This window comes from Hippocampus guttulatus, chromosome 14, assembly GCF_054856545.1.
Source record: "Hippocampus guttulatus isolate MCC_2025c chromosome 14, RoL_Hgut_1.0, whole genome shotgun sequence".
Classification (NCBI taxonomy): Eukaryota; Metazoa; Chordata; class Actinopteri; order Syngnathiformes; family Syngnathidae; genus Hippocampus; species Hippocampus guttulatus.
This window is the reverse complement of record NC_141274.1, coordinates 16243964-16264568: the sequence shown is the minus strand read 5'-3', so window position 1 is coordinate 16264568 and position 20605 is coordinate 16243964. Positions and strand designations below refer to the sequence as shown.

General features: G+C 42.3%; 1 protein-coding gene across 1 annotated transcript in view; it reads left to right on the top strand.

Annotated features, from left to right (window-relative positions):
* Positions 1–1072: 1072 nt before the first annotated feature.
* clstn2a (calsyntenin 2a) overlaps positions 1073–20605 on the top strand; it is a 130685-nt gene continuing 111152 nt past the window's right edge. Inside the window, exon 1 of the mRNA XM_086129026.1 lies at positions 1073–1224. Coding sequence (XP_085985152.1) covers positions 1152–1224 — 73 coding nt within the window. The 5' untranslated portion in view covers positions 1073–1151. The remainder of the gene's footprint in view (positions 1225–20605) is intronic.

Below are 20605 nucleotides of genomic sequence, written 5' to 3'. Positions count from 1 at the left end.
CAAAGCATGATGGGAAACAGTGCCCACAAACCCCTAAACACTCTACAACAGTGTATCCCAACTTTTTTTGACCCAACATATATATTCTACATTAGAAAAATCTCATGGTGCACCACCAGACAAAATCATCACAAATCGCACAGTCTGTACACTTTCTGAAATAATGATCTCATTTTCACAAATGAACTCAGTGTGAAAGCTGTGCCTATTTGTTTGAACACAAAGCTCATATAATTTGCAGTATAAATAAGCTCCAGTCCCCTGCCCCAAAGTGGATCGGAACATGGATGGATGTCATGAGAATATTCTGTAATCTAGTTTTGTCATATTGCTCGACTTTTATTCAGGACGTATCATGAACATGAGCAAAATACTGTATATCATTTAGACGTGGGTCTGGATGAAATACATGTCATCAATGCAGACCTTTCAGTGTTTCATACGATGTAAGACTATATAAAATGTAAAACTAGCAGGATAGGCGCCCTCGAGGACCCCTGTGGTACCTTGTGCCATCTAGTGGAAGAGCATTAATTGTTCTGCCTGTCACTATACATCACTGGCATAGGTTGATGAACAAAGACACATCTATCTATCTATCTATCTATCTATCTATCTATCTATCTATCTATCTATCTATCTATCTATCTATCTATCTATCTATCTATCTAATAGGTGGAGTGGCTGGCTATAGGACAGATGAAATGTGATTAGAAACAGTTACATTTAAAAAGCAACTAGTTTCTGATATCCTATTATGGAACTGGCACATATGCTAACGATTGTGTTAAATTCGTCTGACTGTTGTAGAGTAGGATATTGCTCAACCTGCAGCAGAAGCTAAACGCGTCGAGTACATTGAGTCTCAGGGATTAGAATTGTACTACACAGTATTGGTAACTACCTCCGACGTTTTCTGTTGGCTCAACAATAATACAGGACTTAATTTTGAAACGCAGTTAAATGAAACGACATTTCACGAAGACTATTGGGCGCGTAATCTCTCCGAGCTGTCACTGAACGTCTCTCCACACGCCCATGATGAGACAGAGCGAGAGCGGCCGGTGGAGGAACTCGCGCAGCTTTTCACACGACACCGGCTGAACAAGGAGGGCAGAACGCGTAGGTTTACGCCGTACCAACTGACCGCCATGGCGAAGATCGCCGTGCCTGATTTCCTCTTTTGGCTCGTCTGGGGCCTTTCCTGTGCTCTCGGTGGAAAAGGTAGGAAGTGCGAAAATATTTTTGTAAACTCGGCTTTTTTTTTTTTTTACGCACCTCAAAGTTTTCGGAGCGTCAACGTGAGTCACGTATCTTGTCATTGCTGTTTTATGACTTGTGTTTGATGTGACCTCGTTTGAAGCGTGTGTGCGGTTTCCCCCCTTGGGACTTGCTGTGTGGTGCTTTGCTGGGGCGGACGTCACAATGAACAGGACAGCTCTTCAATTAGGATTTAGCGGAAAGGAACAGCTCAGTCGGGAAATCGCCTTCCTTGGCAACGGCGCGTTCCTTTCATTCTGCAAGTTAAAAAAAAAACAAAAACAAAGTACCAGTTAAAAAAACATTTACCCTTCCAAATACCGTCTTGAACAACATTAAGATATAGTAGTGTTCTTCAAAAATCAGACGGAGGTTGGATTCCATATTGCATAATGCTATTCACTTGTTTCATCATTGCTATGAAAAATCATAAACATGATCAGTGTCTTCACACAAGTTAATAACTTTAATGATTAATATAAGGTTATAAAGGTAGCAATTTTGTTTGTTCAAACGTGTGTATGAACCTGATTGCCCTTTGCATTAATCAATACTCAAAAAATAGCTGTCAGCTTCAGAAGGTTTGGTGACCCCTGGTGTAGGGTGTGCTCAAGAGCTGTTCAGATATCACTTTAACTACAGCCCCAATTGTGTTTGGTCTCAGGACAACTAGAATTTACACAAGTGTCCACATGCTTGTCTTTTGTGCATAGATAGATTGTTTGAAATTTTATGGGGGTGAGGAAGACAGAGTGTCCTCCGATTGCAGAATGAGCCACGTGCATTGGCAACTCGACTTACTTTGCAGTGGTTCTTAACCTTGTTCAGGGTACCAAACCCAACCAGCTCATATGCACATTCACCGAACCCTTCATTCGTGAAAAGTAAAAATAATTAATTTTTTTTACAAATTCAAGGCATAAAAAACGCTTTTATTAAAAACAGAAAAAACCTAACTAAAATGTCAATACATAAGTATACGTTTTTTAAATTGTGCACAAAATGAACCAGTTTAAATACAATTTCAATACATAAGTATACATTTTTAAAATTGTGTACAAAATGAACCAGCCAGTGATGTCATAACGAATTGACATGTTGAGTCGGGTGTGTCTTAACCTCCATGGCAGAGGCTCCGTCGAACCCCTGAGACCCATTCACCGAACCCCAAGGGTTCGATCAAACCCAGGTTAAGAACCACTGCATTGAGCGTTTCGGTCACTCTCTCCGTAATTCCTGCCCGCCTCCTCTTTATATAAATTCAGTGTAGCTGCAGCACCCTTGAAAATCACACCATGTTGCTTGCGCCCCCACTCCCCCCCTCAAAAAAAACCAAAAACCAAAACAAACAGTATAGTGCAGTGCAGTATATGTACGCTTCAATACTTTCAATACACCAGGGGTTAAAGTTTTCTGTTCCGGATAGTGTCTCTACGAACATGGGCCACTTGCCCGGTGTGCAGGGGTGATTCTCCGACTGCAATTTAAGCCAAATTATCCAGTTCGATCACATTCATTCACCCCTCTCGGTGTGCGCCTTTGCTAATTAGCTAAGGCTTCGATGTTCTAGGTTTTGATTTCCAGAAGAACATTGACCATAATAAAAAAAAAAAACAGCTGACTGTTAGTTCCAGTGACCCTGCACGATGCAAATAAAAGCAGCTTGCCTGAACTGCAGGGGGGCTAGTCATGGTAAGGGCATTGCGTTCAATAACATCCTCTCTTGAAAGCTACTATCAAATCTTTCTCTTCTCTCTGTTTCTGACATATACGCCATGCAGCAAGCACTTACTGCTGTGGACTTGAACAGCGGGGACATTGTATTAATTGGGTCTCTGGAGTTAGGTTGTGGGGCTGTCTCCCTTTGCCAAGCCAAACACAATCATTATTTTCTTTGTTCAAAAAAAGACCTCAACATGGCTGATAGCCAGGCGGATAAATAGCTGGCTTCAGCCCTCATTTTCTGCACAGGCCACCCATCCAGTTTTCAGACATGGTAAGTCTATTTTGGTTTTCATATGGTCATCTTCCAAAAATAATGGCTTAATTACCGCCCCCCCCCCCCCAATTTCAACCAAATATGGACTGTATTTATTAATAATTTCATTTGTGGGGCAGAATTGAATGATCACTTGAACTAAGGACGTAGCCGAGAATGGCATCGGTGGCCAACATCATGAAGACATTTTTAAGTCCTCCCCAAAATAATTCTTGTCAAAATAAAACTTGGGTCAGGGATGAACAACTGGTGGCCCGTGGGCATTGAACACTGTGAGTAGCCCTTTGATTAATTTTGGAAAAAAAAATGTTTTTGTTTTTACAAACCCAAATAATTCTGAAATCTATATAAAAAAATCCTCGTCTCACCCCTCGGGTGGTGTCCGTCCCTGATTCAGCTCGGGTCCTCTACCAGAGGCCAGGAAGCTTGAGGGTTCTGCGCAGTATCCTTGCTGTTCCCAGCACTGCACATTTCTGGACTGAGATGTCCGATGTTGTTCCCGGGATCTGTTGCAACCACTCATCTAGTTTGGGGGTCACTGCCCCGAGTGCGCGAGGACCCTGCCACTGAGCGTACACTTTCTCAGGTTGTGTTGCGAACAGCCTGTTTATTCGTCTGGCCTCATTCTCTTTCGTCTACCGCTTTAGGCGGCTGGACAAGGCTTGGAGCCTTTGTTTGGCAGTTTCGAGTGCTTCAGGTATGGTCATCTGGATGTACCTCTCGGGTCTCGGCCTTTTTATCACACCTCTCTGGGCCTCCGTCAATTGACTCACATCTTTCCGAGCCGCCTTGATCTTAGCCTCCTTTTTCCATGGTGGGTAACGTATCTCATGGCTTCCATGGTTGCTCTTATCACCAAACATCTCTAGGATCACTGATGCTGAAGCGTATATCAGCTCATTGGTTTCCGTGATCGTTACGGTAGGGATCGCCCTCAGTGCTGCATTCACACTTTCCATGAGACTTTCAGGTGGTACTTCACATCGCCGTTGTAATCGGTTTCTAGGTTGCCCAGCTTTCATTCTCGCCATGATCTTAGCTTTCAGGTCAGTTGCTGCCTCGCTCAGCATTTCATTCATTGGGGCTGGCCTCCCAAGCTCATCATCTGCATTCATTGGGGCTTGCCTCCCAATCTCTGGTATGACCTCCTCCTCTGATCTGGCAGCCTGGGGCCCTACACCATGGAACCTGCGTTGTACCTCATCAATCTCAAGTTGTGACAGCAGTTGCCGTTTGTGGATGTTGGAACACTGAGCTACTAGTTGTTTCGTGGTCAACCGTGACTGTGGGTTAAAGTAACCATTTAGCCCACATTCTCTGCATGTAACCCCTCTGACTAGGGTTGCTTGAGTAGTAGCATTCCAACAGAGCCATTTTATCGCATCTCTCCCGTCTCCGCTTTGTTCCAGTAGCCCATTTTTCATCAAGGTGCTCTGGTCCCCCAGCACCTGTTTGGCCGGGCGACGTCTGAGCCGGCATGTCATTCGTTTTATTGTCTCTCATCATTGTATGAGGTAGGCATTCGCGTGAAGGATCTTGCCCAAGGACCCACACTGGATGGTGTTATGTGCTCATTTTTGCCCCAAGCAGGATTCGAACCACCGTCTCCCGTACGCCAAACCAATGCCTTACCAACTGAGCTATCCAGCCGCCATATATATATATATATTTGAGCTGTCAGTTTCGCACGTTTTTATTGGCATTTAAATGAATTTTAACGGGATTACATTTTTTTCTCGCGAGATTAACGCGGCGCACGTCACAGCGGATGTTATGTTGCTCTATAAATAAACCAGAAACAAAACAACAAGCGCGCTGCACAGGTCCACGCACGTTTGTTTTGCCAGCCACGGCAGCGCGAGACACAGAAAACGGATACTTAAGGAGTTTATGAATGGAAAGTTTACTTTTAAAAAGTTGCCAGATTGTTCCACTGACAAGACCAAAGTTACCTGTATGTTTTGCAGTCGTAAACTGAGCTATCATCATAGCACGTCGAGTCTGAAATACCACTTAATGGCCAAGCACACAGCTGACGTGAGTACTCCGCCCCCTCGTCTCAGACAGACAGCTATGGATCATTTCAAAGCGAAGAAAATGGATAACACGATGAAGAACATATTTGCTGAAGCCATAGCTAAATGTATGGCTCCTGCATGCATTGTCCACAGCTCGAATCAAGCTGAAATCATTCGCATTGCATCTAACGACTCCACTACGGATTGCCAGCGAGAGCCTCCATTACAGGCTGTGTACAGAGATTGTACGTAGCGGAGAAGGCTAAGGTACACCAAGCAGGAGAAGACACTGTTTTGGGAGAGAAATAAGAGACGAGGTTGATGAGCCTCTGGTGAATAAAGAGCAGGTAGCCTGTTGAGTACTATGTATGCCACTGACGTGATTGTTACTTGTTTGGAACTATTTTGTTTGGAAGGTTACAGTGTTTCGTGGCCATATAAATAAAGCGGGTGGAGCTTTTCTGTGTTCATCTGACAGTGACGGTGCGCTGAGGCACGACGAGAGTTCAGCGTTGCAGTGGTAGTGACCTCGCGAACACTGAAAATAAAACGTCTCCAGTGTTGTCATCGAACCAAGTGCAGTCATCCGAAATGATGTCTCCACAAAACCGTAGAGAGACATCCACGCAAGAAGGACCAACAGAATCAACATAGCCTGACTGCTGTGTTCAAAGCAAACTTGAGAAAAACGAAGTATGCAACCATGGCTTAAATCCACTATAGGCTTAGTCCTAGTTTACCTTCGATGTGTACTTTATAATGTTATATTGCTCTGTTTTGATTCCATAAAAAGAGCTTTTAAAGCAGCTGTTTGTGTGACAAAATATTTTTTTCACTGTTGTTGATGGACAGTAATATTGTGTGAGAGATTATGTGTGAAAAACTGCTCCAAGTGAAAAATGTTCATGTAAAATTGAAAATCGAAATTGTTATTTCAGTAAATATTTGCATTTTGCACATAGAAAACTGATTCATGATTCCATGTTAATGAGAGCATTAAAATGGGGAAAAATAGGACAAATAAATATAAAAGGAAATTCAGAAACAATAAAAATGCGTGATTAATCACGATTAATTTTCAGTGAATTTGAATTAATTATGACAGTTGCATTTTTAATTAGATTAAATATTTTAATTGTTTGACAGTTCTAATACAATATATATATATACTGTATATATATATATATATATATACTGTATATATATATAGCTTTGATCCTAAATATAAAAGGAAATTCAGAAACGATAAAAATGCGTGATTAATCACGATTAATTTTCAGTGAATTTGAATTAATTATGACAGTTGCATTTTTAATTAGATTAAATATTTTAATCGTTTGACAGTTCTAATACAATATATATATATATATATATATATATATACTGTATATATATATAGCTTTGATCCTCTCCTCTTTCATCGATAACTGCTTCAGATAACAAAGTGTATGCAGAAAAGAAGTGAAGATTGCACGACTGTCTGTGTCCTATGTGTTGTGTTATTTTTGTTATTTTGACTTCAAAATGGTGCCGCGTGAGTGGCTGCCTTTCCAGCAGCTCCTATATTTTGTTGTTCTACTTCTTCCTTTCATAACTTTGCTGCTGTGAATTGGGAATTTCTCCATTGCGAGACTAATAAAGGTTTTCGTAATACATATATATATATATATATATATATATACAGTATGTATATATATATATATATATATATATATATATATACTGTATATATAAAATCTCAGAATCATCTTTATTGACAAGTATGTAAAAAATTTCTCACCTCTGCCCTTCACTTTCTTTCAATGCTGCTCAAACCATCATCAACGCCTTCATCAACTCCCGCCTTGACTACTGCAATAGCATCCCCTACGGTACAACATTCAAACTCCTCAATAAACTACAGTAAATCCATCTACTCACCCACACCCGCACTCGTGATCACATCACCCCCGTCCTTAAAAACCTCTACTGCCTTCCGTTCCCCAGCGTATTCAGTTTAAACTCCTCCTACTCAACTATAAAGCCCTTCACAATCAGTCCCCCTCCTACCTTTCCGACCTTCACCAATACACTCCTTCCCGCAACCTCTGCTCCTCAAACACAAACCTCCTCACCATCCCCGTGACCAAGCTCAAAACCTTGGGGGACCGAGCCTTCTCCGTCGCCGCCCCTACGCTCTGGAACTCTCTACCACAACACATCCGCAACTGTACTGAGCTCCAATCCTTCAAATCATTTCTTAAAACTCACCTGTTACGCAATGCTTTTAACACCTTTTAATCTCTTATACCCATTTCTGCTTTGTTTTTCTTCTAAATGTGTTTGCTGTCATGTATGCTTGACTTTAAAGTGTACATTTTGTCCCGTGTTTTAAACTCTTGTGTGAGTATGATGAAAAGCGCTTTCAAAATGAAATTTATTATTATTATATAAATAATATAAGGGTGGGGAAGCAAACAAACTCCAACACATAAATATCCAACTTTGCAAGTGCTAAATTGTAAATATGCAGAGTTTGAATGTAGTTTTTAAATTGTAATATCACTAATCACCACTAAACGGAAGACATGTCTCAGTTGAGCTTACACTGGCTCTTGTACTCTCACACCTTCTCTTTTCTTTGTTTAATTTATTTATTTAGTCATTGGGTGAATTTAGAATGATGTGCAGGACAAACATTTTCGGGTATTGTCTGCCTTTTGCCCATAGTCAGCTGGGATAGGCTCTAGCACCCCCTGCAACCCTCTTCAGGATAAGTGGCATTGAAAATGGACGTATGGTTGTTTTGTTGTTTGCTCCAAAGCCTTTGTTGTTGGGTTAGGAAGGTGGATCAGGCATTGAGATATGCATGATCAAATATGAAATGGATTACGAGCAGGTAGCATCTAATTTCCACGTATTTTGTCCATGTTTAAAATGGCATGTTTGCTACACATCTGGTTAGGAGGTGCATACCTGTGTTCCCCCCGTAAGCCTGATGAAAAATTGCATCAAAGTCCCTGACTTTGACCATTTTATGTAAGAAGGTGGCAATACGCATCTGCGGCTCTCAGATGTGTTGTTCATACCCTGGTTTGAAGGCCACTCATTATTCAGCCTGTTGTGATGTGACCACATGGCTTTCACCCCACGTAAGTCAATAAATAAATACAGTTTTCCCAAAGAGCTATTGTCGTAAATAAAATCCAACCATTTTCCCTTTTGAAGAGGAAGACATCAAGGCCACATTGTTCTGAGTGCATTATGTACGAGCGCCACCACTGCCTTCGGCAGCTCGACGAGCTCAGCAGGATCATGTTGACATGAGACAAAGACTCAATGAATGCAAAAGGGGGGAAAAAAAGGATTTGCAGTGTTCTGTGAAGAGGAGAAGAATAAAGGGCAGGAAAGGCAATTGAAAGCTGATCAGATTTGCGGCCATCTTTTCAACAGAGAGCGCTCTCGCTCCTTTATCCCTCCTGGCACATCAATGCAGGTGCAGACGCATCATAACACAGCTGCTTCTCTCCTGTGCTGCTCGGACAGGTTCTGCTGGGAGTTGCTCCTCCCTCCCTTGATGCTTGTTTTTGTCAATCTTTGTAGTCACTCACTCCCAAGTGTCTTCCCTCATCCTTCTCTCCCCCTCTGCCTCCGCATCACTCTTCACTGTTATGCTCCGCTCAGCTGATGCCATTTAGAGGAGAACAAACCTGTCATAGAGCAAGAGGGACTTTCGTCATCCGCAGCTCTCTTCCCCAAGTTTCGACAGACTTCCTTCTGCTTTCCAGATCTACCGCTCATGATCCCTTTCCTTCTGCAACCCCATGTTCAATTTCAAAGGTTCACGGGCTTAAGTGCACCGTCCAAATGACAAGACGCTCTCCTCTTTCCCTCTCTTTGCCTTCTCACATGGTCACCGTCTTCCATTGTCACTCTAATACCATTTCCTAATTATTTCTGTTTAAAAAAAAAAAATCTCCATTCAGATCTTTGTGCTTTTTCATAAAAGGTGCAGCTCAACCCCTGAAGTTGAAACTGTTCAGCAGGCTGTGCTGGGACCATGCCCCAATTAACAAGCTTTTAATCACTTGGTTGATTTTTGTTTGTTTGGTTTTTTGCTTTGCGTTACTAGTGACCTTCAGAAATGCAGCCCTTCTCATGAAGTGGGGAAAAAGTCAGATTGATGCCCTGGCATTTGTCGAACAACAGCCACAGTCATGATGTATTTTCAGATATTTATTCAACGGGAAAAACACACAAATACTCAATGTTGTGGAATGGAATTTTCAAATTGTGAAGGCTGTTAGGTGAAAAAAACAAACCAACCCCAGCTTCGTTTTGGTCAGTCGGTGGGCTTTTTGTATTTTAGTTGACGTTTTTCTCGCACATCTAGGTTTTTTGAGATTTCTGTTTTGACGTTTGACCTTAAAAGCTTACGCAGGATGGACTTTAACATGCGTTGTCATTTGTAGCTATAATGTTTCAGGAAAAAAAATCCATCTCTTGCTGAGCCTAACCCTTAATTCAGAAATGATTAATTGCATGACTATATCACGTTTTCTAAAATTGTCATTATTATGATGAATACCTGTTGCACGGCAAAAAAAAATTAGGGCAGATTTGGAATCAGTGCTAGTAAATCATAACTTGCATCTCTGATTTCAAAATTACTTCAACAGTTCAATGGCATATTAAATCACACTTGCGATACTGAGGTGGAATTTTTTTTTGGATAATTTTCCAAAATTGTTCAGCCCCATCCTACAAACATATACAACAGTACGCACAGTAATGACACATTTTGGAAATGGTGTATTTCTTGATAATGTCTTTTACATTTTGTGTTTTTATTCAAAACATGTAATGCTGATGACGGGTGCAATGTGTACATTGAAAACATCGAGGGACAAATCTGAGCTCTGAAACCTCAAATACCGCTGTTATTGCTGTCCCAGAAATGACGTATATTAACCCCGCTGTCCATGAATCCATCTCAACGCTCGTCTTGCGTGCAAGTAATGTTTACGAGTTGTTTTGAAGAGTTTGCATTCATAAGCATGTGGAAGACTGTCACATCATTGCAAATTAGGGCGAGTATGCAAATCCTGCCCCTAATTAAGATCTTAATTACTCAGCAAGGCTCATAAAAATATATCTAATGAGGCGTAAAGTGGAGGAGTGCAATAGAAGGTTCACAAAGGCATAATGCGCTGTTTGTTTGGTATGGAGAGAAACATTTTTTGAATTGGATGGGTGTTGTTGTTTGCGCCACACTGGCATCAGCTAAGCCGACGGCTTCACCAAATGAGCTGCGTCTGCATGACGGAGTCGCCGAGGCTTGATAAGCCCAAATGTAGGCGCTGTTCAAACAAACCGGTAGCGTTCTCTCAGTTCATCTTCAGATGGGCTCATCGAGATCAGCTTTCTATCCAGTCATGCAGCCGTGCATTTCCGATCCTGGCTGAGTGCACCTCGGGCAGATTGCCCTTTCGATCGCAAGACGATGGCAAAGAGTGCATTGAAGAGGAATTGATCCCATGCCCATTGCGCCTAATATCCCTTTTTTTTTTTTAAGTGCAGTATTGTGGGGAGGTTATTTCAAGTCAAATCAAATGACAAAAAAAAAACAACCAAAAAAAACAGTTGCTTTGATTCCATCTCTGCAGATTAGAATGACCGGGATGATTGAGAAACATTACAGATAAAAAGCAAGAGCGCAACTTTTTTCTTTTCTTTTTTTTTTTTTTTTTACCAAGCAAATTGGACAATACGTTAAACATATTTGTATTGTAGAGTGCTAACTGGTTCATATTTTTCATGCATTGTGTGTCTGTTAATGCAGTGAACTCATCTGCATTTAGTAAAAACCACGAGTTGAAGGAAGGAGGAGGAAGTAATAAACAAGGACTTCTCTAGTCTTTCAAGACCCTTTGACTTTTAATATTATATTACCCCAGTACTATATTGACGCACAATACAAGGTATTCAAATATTCTACAGCGTGTTTGCTTCAAGGTGTTGCCTTGTCCCTCAATTTGAAGTTTACTATCAAAGCGGCGCATACGACAAAGGAAAATTCAACACTGTACAGTCTATCGAGAAATCATATTGTATAAAGAAAGCACATTAGCTTTGTGCTACGTCTAATGTGATGCGCTATAAATGGGCAAATTAAACCTAACTTTTAGTTAAGTATAAACCTGCTTTTGTAAGCTTGATAAGCCCAAATGTAGGCGCTGTTCAAAACTTCCAACAAAACTCACTTCAACAGTGCATATATTCCAGCGCCAAAGTGTCCTGCCAGATTAGACGCCACAGTATAAATCAGCCCCTCGGTGAGCCGTCACCTGACCGTGGTGGAGGGGTTTGTGTGTCCCAATGATCCTAGGAGCTAAGTTGTCTGGGGCTTTATGCCCCTGGCAGGGTCACCCATGGCAAACAGGTCCTAGGTGAGGGACCAGACAAAGCACGGCTCACAAACCCCTAATGATGAATAAAATAAATGGCACTCAGTTTTCCTTGCCCGGACGCGGGTCACCGGGGCCCCCCTCTGGAGCCGGGCCAGGAGATGGGGCTCGTTGGCGAGCGCCCGGTGGCCGGGCCTACACCCATGGGGCTCGGCCGGGCTCAGCCCGAAGAGGCAACGTGGGTCTCCCTTCTCATGGGCTCACCACCCATGGGAGGGGCCAAAGGGGTCGGGTGCAATGTGACTTTGAGGAAATTCTGGTCCACCATCCGACGTCTCAGGAGGGGGAAACAGTGCACCACTCACACTGTGTACAGTGGGGATGGGGCGCTGCTGACTTTGACTTGGGACATTGTGAACCGGTGGGCAGAGTACTTCGAAGACCTCCTCAACCCCACCAACACACCTTCCTTGGAGGAAGCAGAGTCTGAGGACCCTGAGGTGGGCTCTATCTCTGTGGTTGAGGTCACCTATGTGGTTAAAAAGCTCCTCGGTGGCAAGGCCCCAGGGGTGGATGAGATCCGCCCGGAGTTCCTCTAGGCTCTGGATGTTGTGGGGCTGTCCTGGTTGACACGCCTCTGCAACATCGCGTGGTCAGCGGGGAGAGTGCCTCTGGATTGGCAGACCGGGGTGGTGGGTCCCTCTTTTTAAAAACGGGGACCAGAGGGTGTGTTCCAACTCCAGAGGGATCACACTCCTCAGCCTCCCTGGTAAGGTCTATTCAGGAGTGCTGGAGAGTATGAAGTTCGTGCGATTCGGTGGGCTCGCTCAGTATTTGTGTGTCTTATTAACGTATTTTCCCCACTATAAAGCGCACCTAAAAGCATTCAATTTTCCCAAAAGCCGACAGTGTGCCCTTATATATGGTGTCACAGTCTCTTTATATTCCCCATTGAATTGTTTCCCTGTTTGCATTTGGATGCCATCTAAGAACCAAATGTAATTGACTTGTGTATTCGCCAACACACACTCAACCAAGTAACTACTTTGTGAACTCTGCGTAGCCATTCTGAAGCGAAGATAATACCAATAGCATCGTTAAATACTGACTAAACGAATGAAGGAGACAAGCAAGACTTCTATGGATATTTAGCCCCTGGTGAATGTGAGCCCATGAGGTTTGTTTGCCTTTTTGTTGAATCAATTGTCTTCATAACGTTTGTCTTTCTTTCATTGTTTTATAATGCCATTTGTATTTAAGATAAGAAAACCTTTATTAGTCTCGCAATGGAGAAATTCCAGATTCACAGCAGCAAAGTTATGAAAGGAAGAAGTAGAACAACAAAATATAGGAGCTGCTGGAAGGCAGCCACTCACGCGGCGCCATTTTGAAGTATGTTTCATGTTCGTGTTTGTGACCACTTCTCATGACTTTGTTCCAGCTGCAGCGGTTGTGAAAGCTCGATATCAGTAAAGCTGTATTGTATTTTATTCTATTCCCTTTAGCGTAGCTCCATCTAGTGGATGCATTACGCAACCAGAGCCACTATTGCAGTTTCTATTCTATGAGCCTTATAATGCAGTGGGCCCTATCTATATATGCAAAAGGTTTTAAAATAGGTCATTCATTGAAGGTGCGCCTTATAGTACAGAACATACGGTCTCCCTCAATCTTGTCCTCTTGTTTCTCCATTCAATCGAATCCATGTTGAGCAACATCTTGTGAGCCTTGAAGCTTGATGTACTTGCAGGACTCAGAGAAAATGAAAAGTTGGTCTCGTTTTTGCAGGATGATTACTCTTCGCTCTCTTGAATGCTGTCTGGCCGTTTGTAATGGGCACAGGAATTTGAATTGTGAAAACCACAGACTTCTTGTTGAGTGCGCACACAGACACTTACTAACAGTTTGAAGCAGTTGGCTGCCTTGCCCAGGGTCACCACAACCTTGCATCAATGCTTGCGTTGTTGTATATTATCAGCCAAAAAGACTGTCTGAATTTGCCCACCACCACCCTACTGGTCGCTTTTCCTTAACGGTGATGACAAGTCTGAAAAGTTACCAGAATTTGTCATATAGAGCCCGCTTCGCAGTTTATATTGTCCTTTTTATTGCTGCTTAGTTTCTTGTGGCAACCTTTCCCTTCTTCTCCTCCATTAAAATTGTAATTCCAGTCCAGTCTCACAAGCCTTCTTTGTATTTATCCTGCAACCAAAATGTTTTTTCAGTACACACACAGAAGCACGTAAGTCCCTTTTCATGTTGCCCTGAACCTGAGCTGAGTCATCTTTTCTTTTGTTGTTGTCCTGCGCGGCTCGTTTGTGTCGTCAGTCAGAGGCTTTGAACTAGCTTTATATTTTCTTCTCATTGCTTCTCAACCCTCCAATAGAAACCATGAGCAAGAGCATATTTGCTTTTCTGAGGTTTGATGCCGGGAATATTTTACAAGCGCGGCTTTGTGTGAATGTTTTGGGGAGGTGAGGTGAGTCTTCGCAGTGCAATGTCACCAGTGAAGCAAAAACGAACAAGACAATATTTTGGAAGACATGACAGTATGTATCTGATCGTCAAGTGAGTTTTTGTATTCACTTTAACGCAACTGCGCGCGCGCACACACGCACACGCACACACACACACACACACACACACACACCTGGGTCCCTTCAGCAGTTGAATTTGAAATACAGAAAGAAAGATTAGAGTAGCCAGGGAAAATGAAAGCCTGTCCTCCACAAGGAGGGTTCTGATTTCTTTGCACTCATTAGTCAAAAAGAGCCATGTCTGTTTCTTTCATTTTCTTCTTTGACTCTCCATCACCTCAGTGACTCTCATCATCTCGCAGTCGAGTAGCCGCATACTGGCTGTGCCAATATTTGCTGTGCCCCGGTCACCCTTGTTGCCTTTTGGTGATGCTGTGTGTTGGATTAACCTGGCACTTTAAGAGGGGCGGGGCTGCCACTGACAGGTGATCGTTCGCGCGACGTATAAAAAACAGGATCGCATTATGTTACGTTTGCGAATACACTCACTTCGTCGTCGGCATGGCCCAATGGTAAGCTACGCGTGTGCTTTTCTTTACCAGATACTGTATGTAAAGTTAGCTTTAGATTCGATCATGATCGGTTGCTTTGTTTGTCTGCTTTGCGTTGTGTCCGTTGTGCTTTATGTTTGCAATCACAGTTAGTTACCGTTCGCAATCGGCAATTTAGACAGCGTGGGCCAAAGTGTGTCTAGAACAGTTGTGTCTTTATTTAACTCATTTTGCATAGTTGTCATGTTTGTCCAGCTGCAATTTGATGTTTGAACAAAGTACATTGCGTTGCAGCTGGCGTAATCATGCCGGCGCTCCACTTCCGGGTGACCTTTTGGGACTTGTAGTTCTTTTATTCGAGTCGACTTGGTATGTTTGTGATGTATGGTTTCTTAGGTTTAAAATAATGACGATAATAATACATAGTGAAATCATGGTTGATTAAAGTACTTATTAAATGTATTGTTAAAATAAAAGTATTAATTAATGTAAATTCTATACATATTTACATCGTGATGCAGAAAGATAGATGTATTCATTTTTTACTGCATTTATGTGTGCTTTAGGTTATTACCTGCTTCTGCTACTGCTACTGCAACTACTTCCGTTTCATCTACTACGACATCTTCTGCTGCAAAGTGTCCCAATAAATGTATCAAAAAAGTACAGAAAGAGTGATCCTTCCATGCTGGCCGACGATCCCTATTCAGAGGGCCGTGAAAAAACGGAATTAACTGAACACTGTGCACCTCTTTTGTCATCACACTTGGTGTTGTCTCTCGTAGTCGTTTTTCTTTGCCTTGTCTTGTCTTGACACACTGACCCTGACATGTCAGTTGTTTTCTCAAATCATTGAGACATAGCTTAACATTGTTAGCACTTTGACGTCTGCCATGTCATGAACAGATTTGTTGCTCAATAAAAAATTTGTAAGTAGAGTTTTCTTCCAAAAGAGATCAAAATGTAGCAGCAGAATTTTACATTAAGTACAGTAAAACTGATTACTTCAAAGTACAAATTACTGGAACTTTTTTACCACACTAATTTCGTACAGTAGAACACGCTGCTGCGGCTCTGAAGATTCTTTTTTTTTCTTGCCTTTTCATTTAACAGACATATTTGGTTCTACCCTATTCCATTTTTTCCATAATCAGCAGTAAAACATGGGCTGATATCAACCAAATCACTGATTTTGAACCACCAAAAATACAGAACACAAGCTTTTGTGCATAACACTGACTGATGCTTTTGTAACGCCTCAAACATCTGAACAGTCGTTTTCTTCTATAAACAACAAAAAAATGTGCCTTTGATTTTGAAATTTTTTTTTTACCAATCCAACCAGTGTAACAATTTTACATTTGACAAACATTATAGACTATTTACACGCTATTTAGTTGTAGTAGGATTTAGTAACGTGTGTGTACGTCCATGTCATGCGTGTGTATGTGTGTATGAACGTACATTACATCATCACTTGTAATTTAAATAATTCATTCATTCATCTTCCGAACCGCTTTATCCTCACTTGGGTCGCGGGGGGAGCTGGAGCCCATCCCAGCTGCCTTCGGGCAGTAGGCGGGGGACACCCCGAATTGGTTGCCAGCCAATCGCAGGGCACACAGAGACAAACAACCATGCACGCCCACACTCACACCTAGGGGCAATTTAGAGCGTTCAATCAGCCTGCCACGCATGTTTTTGGAATGTGGGAGGAAACCGGAGGACCCGGAGAAAACCCACGCAGGCCCGGGGAGAACATGCAAACTCCACACAGGGAGGCCGGAGCTGGAATTGAACCAGATACCTCTGCACTGTGAGGTTGCAAAGATTTCAAAACAAATTCAAGAATCTTAAATTGAACTCCAAGTACACAGGCAACCAATGGACGCGCTTACAAGCTCGGGTCAAATTCCCCATCAAGCCATTGTCCTAACAGATTGCTTTTAATTTGGACTTACTCTGGTGTAAAGACATTTTTCAGACATATTTTAGTCATGGGCCACAGCTTTGGCTATTACGTCGCTGTTCTTTGTCAGCAGAAAATGCAATCAATGATTTTTGTAGATTCAGCAATTGCTTTTGTGCCAATAATGTTGCTCAGCCTGGCTTCTCTTGCTCATTATCGTGAATCAAAAGTGGTCACAACAGCTGCATAAATGAAAGATTTCTCTCCCTAGATAGAGTAAAATGCTTCACAAGTGCATGTTTGGTGATGCTTTCTCTACTAAGTTTTAATGACATTGTGTGAAAGGGTGTTGTTGGCACTACATTGTTCTCCAAGCGAGTGCGGGTTTTGTGCTATGAGCTGTGAAAGTTTTTTTCTGTTTTTTGAAGGGTCAGAGATAGCCCAAAGAGACTTTCTTGTGAATTGCAACAGTACTTTGTATCAGTGATAAAAAAGTGGCTGTAGTCAATTAGAAAAAAAATAGCAAGTAAAAGAAAATGTTTGACACAAACCGTTTTATATATATTTTTTGACCTGAGAAAAGATAATGTGAATTTAAACAGTCACAGCTCTTCCACTTAGCACTCTTGGTACTAAAGCAAATACGACTTTTAATGTGAACACAACGCGTCCGTGATGTAACACGCATACGCACAAAGCACGTCCTCGAGTGACGTGCACCAAAAAATAAATATGGAAATAAATATGGTCCCGCATGTCGGGGCTCATCTTATTTCATCTCGCTAGAGTAGCTAGGACAGGGGTGGGCAATTCCAATTCCAGAGGGCCGCTATCTTGCATGTTTTTCATCTCTCCCTGTTGCAACACACCCGATTCAACTGATGAGATCATCAGCAAGCTCTGGGGAAACCTGATATTGAACCTGTTCATTTGAATCAGGTGTGTTGCAACAGGGAGAGATGGAAAGCGGGCCTCCAGGACTGGAATTGCCCACTCCTGAGCTAGGAGGAAGAAATATTTTGGAGATAGGGGAGCCTCACCTTATATCTGCCCATTTAATGGAAACGTTGATGAAAAATGATGTCACATCCTTGTCGCGCAAAATAATGAAGCGTCTTCATGGTTGAATTACTACTATCACTACTAATTTTCTTTTATTTTAATGAATTTATAATATCATAGCAAACCAATCACACCTCTCTTAAAAAGAATCTGTTTCCTATTTGGCTCCCTGAATGAAAGCAACTAGACCAAAAAGGTTTCATCAGACAGTTGAGTGATTTACTGACTTCCAATTTTGTAACTGCAGCCTGCAAGATAGCGCCTCAATGTCTGCTTGTCTGTTCACGAATCTATCGGTTCTCAGCAAACTCCTTTCCACTGCACTCAGCTGCTGTTCGCCTTTTGGCCCCGGCACCTCCTTTCTCGCTAGTTCCCTCCTGCACAATGACGCCCACACACATCCACTAAGCAGCTCCTCATCTGCTTTAATAAAGGCGCTGTCCTTCCCAGGAATGGGGATCAGCTGCGGGTAAAGGGTGCCGAAATGGCTTCTGGGCAAACGATCAGTGGCGAGCGTGGCCAACTTACGTATTTTCTTTACCTTCCTTGAGGTTGATCTCTTCTTGTCACCTTTAGCTTGGACCACTTGTCGTCGCAAAGTTGAAAGAGTGAAAAGTCATACCATATTAAAGAGCAACACTCGTTACCTCTAAAGCATCGTTTTTATTTTTTTGCTTTTTTTTTGGGTGGATGTTTTTTATGCGGATTATGTTGGTCATTGTATTGCCGTCTCTTTAGAGATGCCTTAAATGGCAGAAGTCACCTGGTACCTGCACCTGTTTGTCTCTGTCCTCCTCATTGACTCCTCCGGTGAGTCTTAATCTCAACCTCAGTGTCATTTCTGCCTTTGTCACGGTTGTCAACAGACCTGTAAATTTCATAATGGACACTCATCACAATCAACTCGTGTGTAAACGATGTAGGCTTGTGTGCGTTGCTCGAATACACGGTGAGCTGCTTGAGAGTTCTACAGTGCTGAGAAAAAGTATTTGCCCCCTTCCTGATATCTGTATTCTTTGCATATTTATCCCACACAGTTCAGTTCCTAAAACCAATTTTAATATCACACAGAGACTTCCCAGGGAAAAACTAAATGCAGTTTCTAAATACCAATTTATGAATTTACAAAAAAATCCAATAGTACCTTTCCCTATGGGAAAAGGTAATTGCCCCCTTGGTAAATCACAAAGTAATTGTGACTAATAACTGTTTTGGGAAAGCTGCGTTCAATTTCACAGGCAACATCCAAGCACCACATGTGTTGAATCACGAAATCACAAGATCTCAAGGAACAAACGCATCACGCTATGATCCGATGAAATTTGGGAAAAAAAGGTAATTGAAATCTATCAGTCTGGAAAAGTTTACAAAGCCATTTCAAAGACTGTGGGACTCCAACAAACCACTGTCAGAGCCATTATCCACAAATGGATAAAACTGGGATTAGTAGTACACATTCCCTGGAGTGGTCGATCAGCTAAAATTACTCCAAGTGTGTGACGACGACTCATCCAGGAGGTAGCAAAAGAACCTAGAACACCCAAAGAACTCCAGACCTTGCTGACCTCAGTTCAAGACCGTGTTCACGGCTCTAGCATAAGAAAAATTCTTGCCAGAAATGGCATCCATGGGAGAGTTCCCAGGCGAAAACCACTCCTTTGCGAAAACAAAGGCTCATGTCACATTTGCCAAAAGACATATTGATGATCCTCAAGATTTTTGGAAAAACACTCTGTGGACTGATGAGTCAAAATTGGATTTTTTGGAAGATTAACGTCTGGCGCAGCATTTATCAATATTATGCCATCAGTGAAGCATGGCGGTGGCAGTGTTGAATCAAGCATGTGGCCTGCTTTGCTTCCTCAGGACTAGGACAACTTCCTGTGATTGAAGGGACAATTAATTCTGCTCTCTACCAGTAAATCCTGAAGGACAATGTCCAACAATCAGTTTGCGCTGTTGGAGCATGCAACAGGACCACAATCCAAAATACACTAGCAAGTTCACCTCTGAATGGCTCAAAAACAAACAAAAAACAAAATTAAAGTTTTGGAGTGGCCAAGTCAAAGTCCGGATTTAAATCCAATTAAGATGCTGTGGTGTGACCTTAAACGGGCAGTTCATGCTAGAAAACCGTCTCATATGGCTGAGTTGAAACAATTCAGCAAAAAAGAGAGGGACACAAAATCACCAATTATCACAAACTCTTTACTTCAGTTGTTACTGCCAAGGGTGGCACAACCTGTTATTATGTTCAGAGGGTCAGAAAAGTTTGGAATTTTTATGTACCTTAAGAAATAGAATTGTCATTTGAAAACTGCATTTTGTATTTTCTTGGGTTGTCTGAGTGATCTTAAAATTGGTTTGATTATTTGAAACGCGTGTGTGTCAGTGTTTGCGCGCGCGCGTGTGTGTGTTTGTGTGTGTGATAGACATGCAAAAAAAAATCCACAAATCTGTAGGGGGGGGGGCAAATACTTTCTCACGACACTGTAAATGATGAATGACTCCCTGCTGTGGTGTGTTTGCCAAGACGGGAGCTAAAACTAGTGTCATTCTCTTGCTGCTTTTGCGCCATGAAAATTGTACAAGACTGGACTGGTAAAAGTCTTTCTTGCTTGGCTCTCGACGAAGGCAGACGCTTTTGCTTTCTGCTCCTGTCCGCCCACCCCCACCCCCACCCTTCCCTGCTCGCCACTCAGTCCATGTGCTGTCTTTGTCTGACCTTTCCTAGCCTCCTATCGTATTTTCATCTTAAAAACAAACATGGAATTGGTTGGCTGGTCTCTCGATGCCATCGACAAAATTTTCTCAATGAGAAGAGCAGGCAGTGGGGAGCCTACTTGCCCCTCGGGGACTTTTGCTGCTGGGTACACCCTAGATCCTTGGAGGAAGCGGAGAATGGTGTGCCTGTCAACACTGTCCGTTGAGGATGTGGATGAC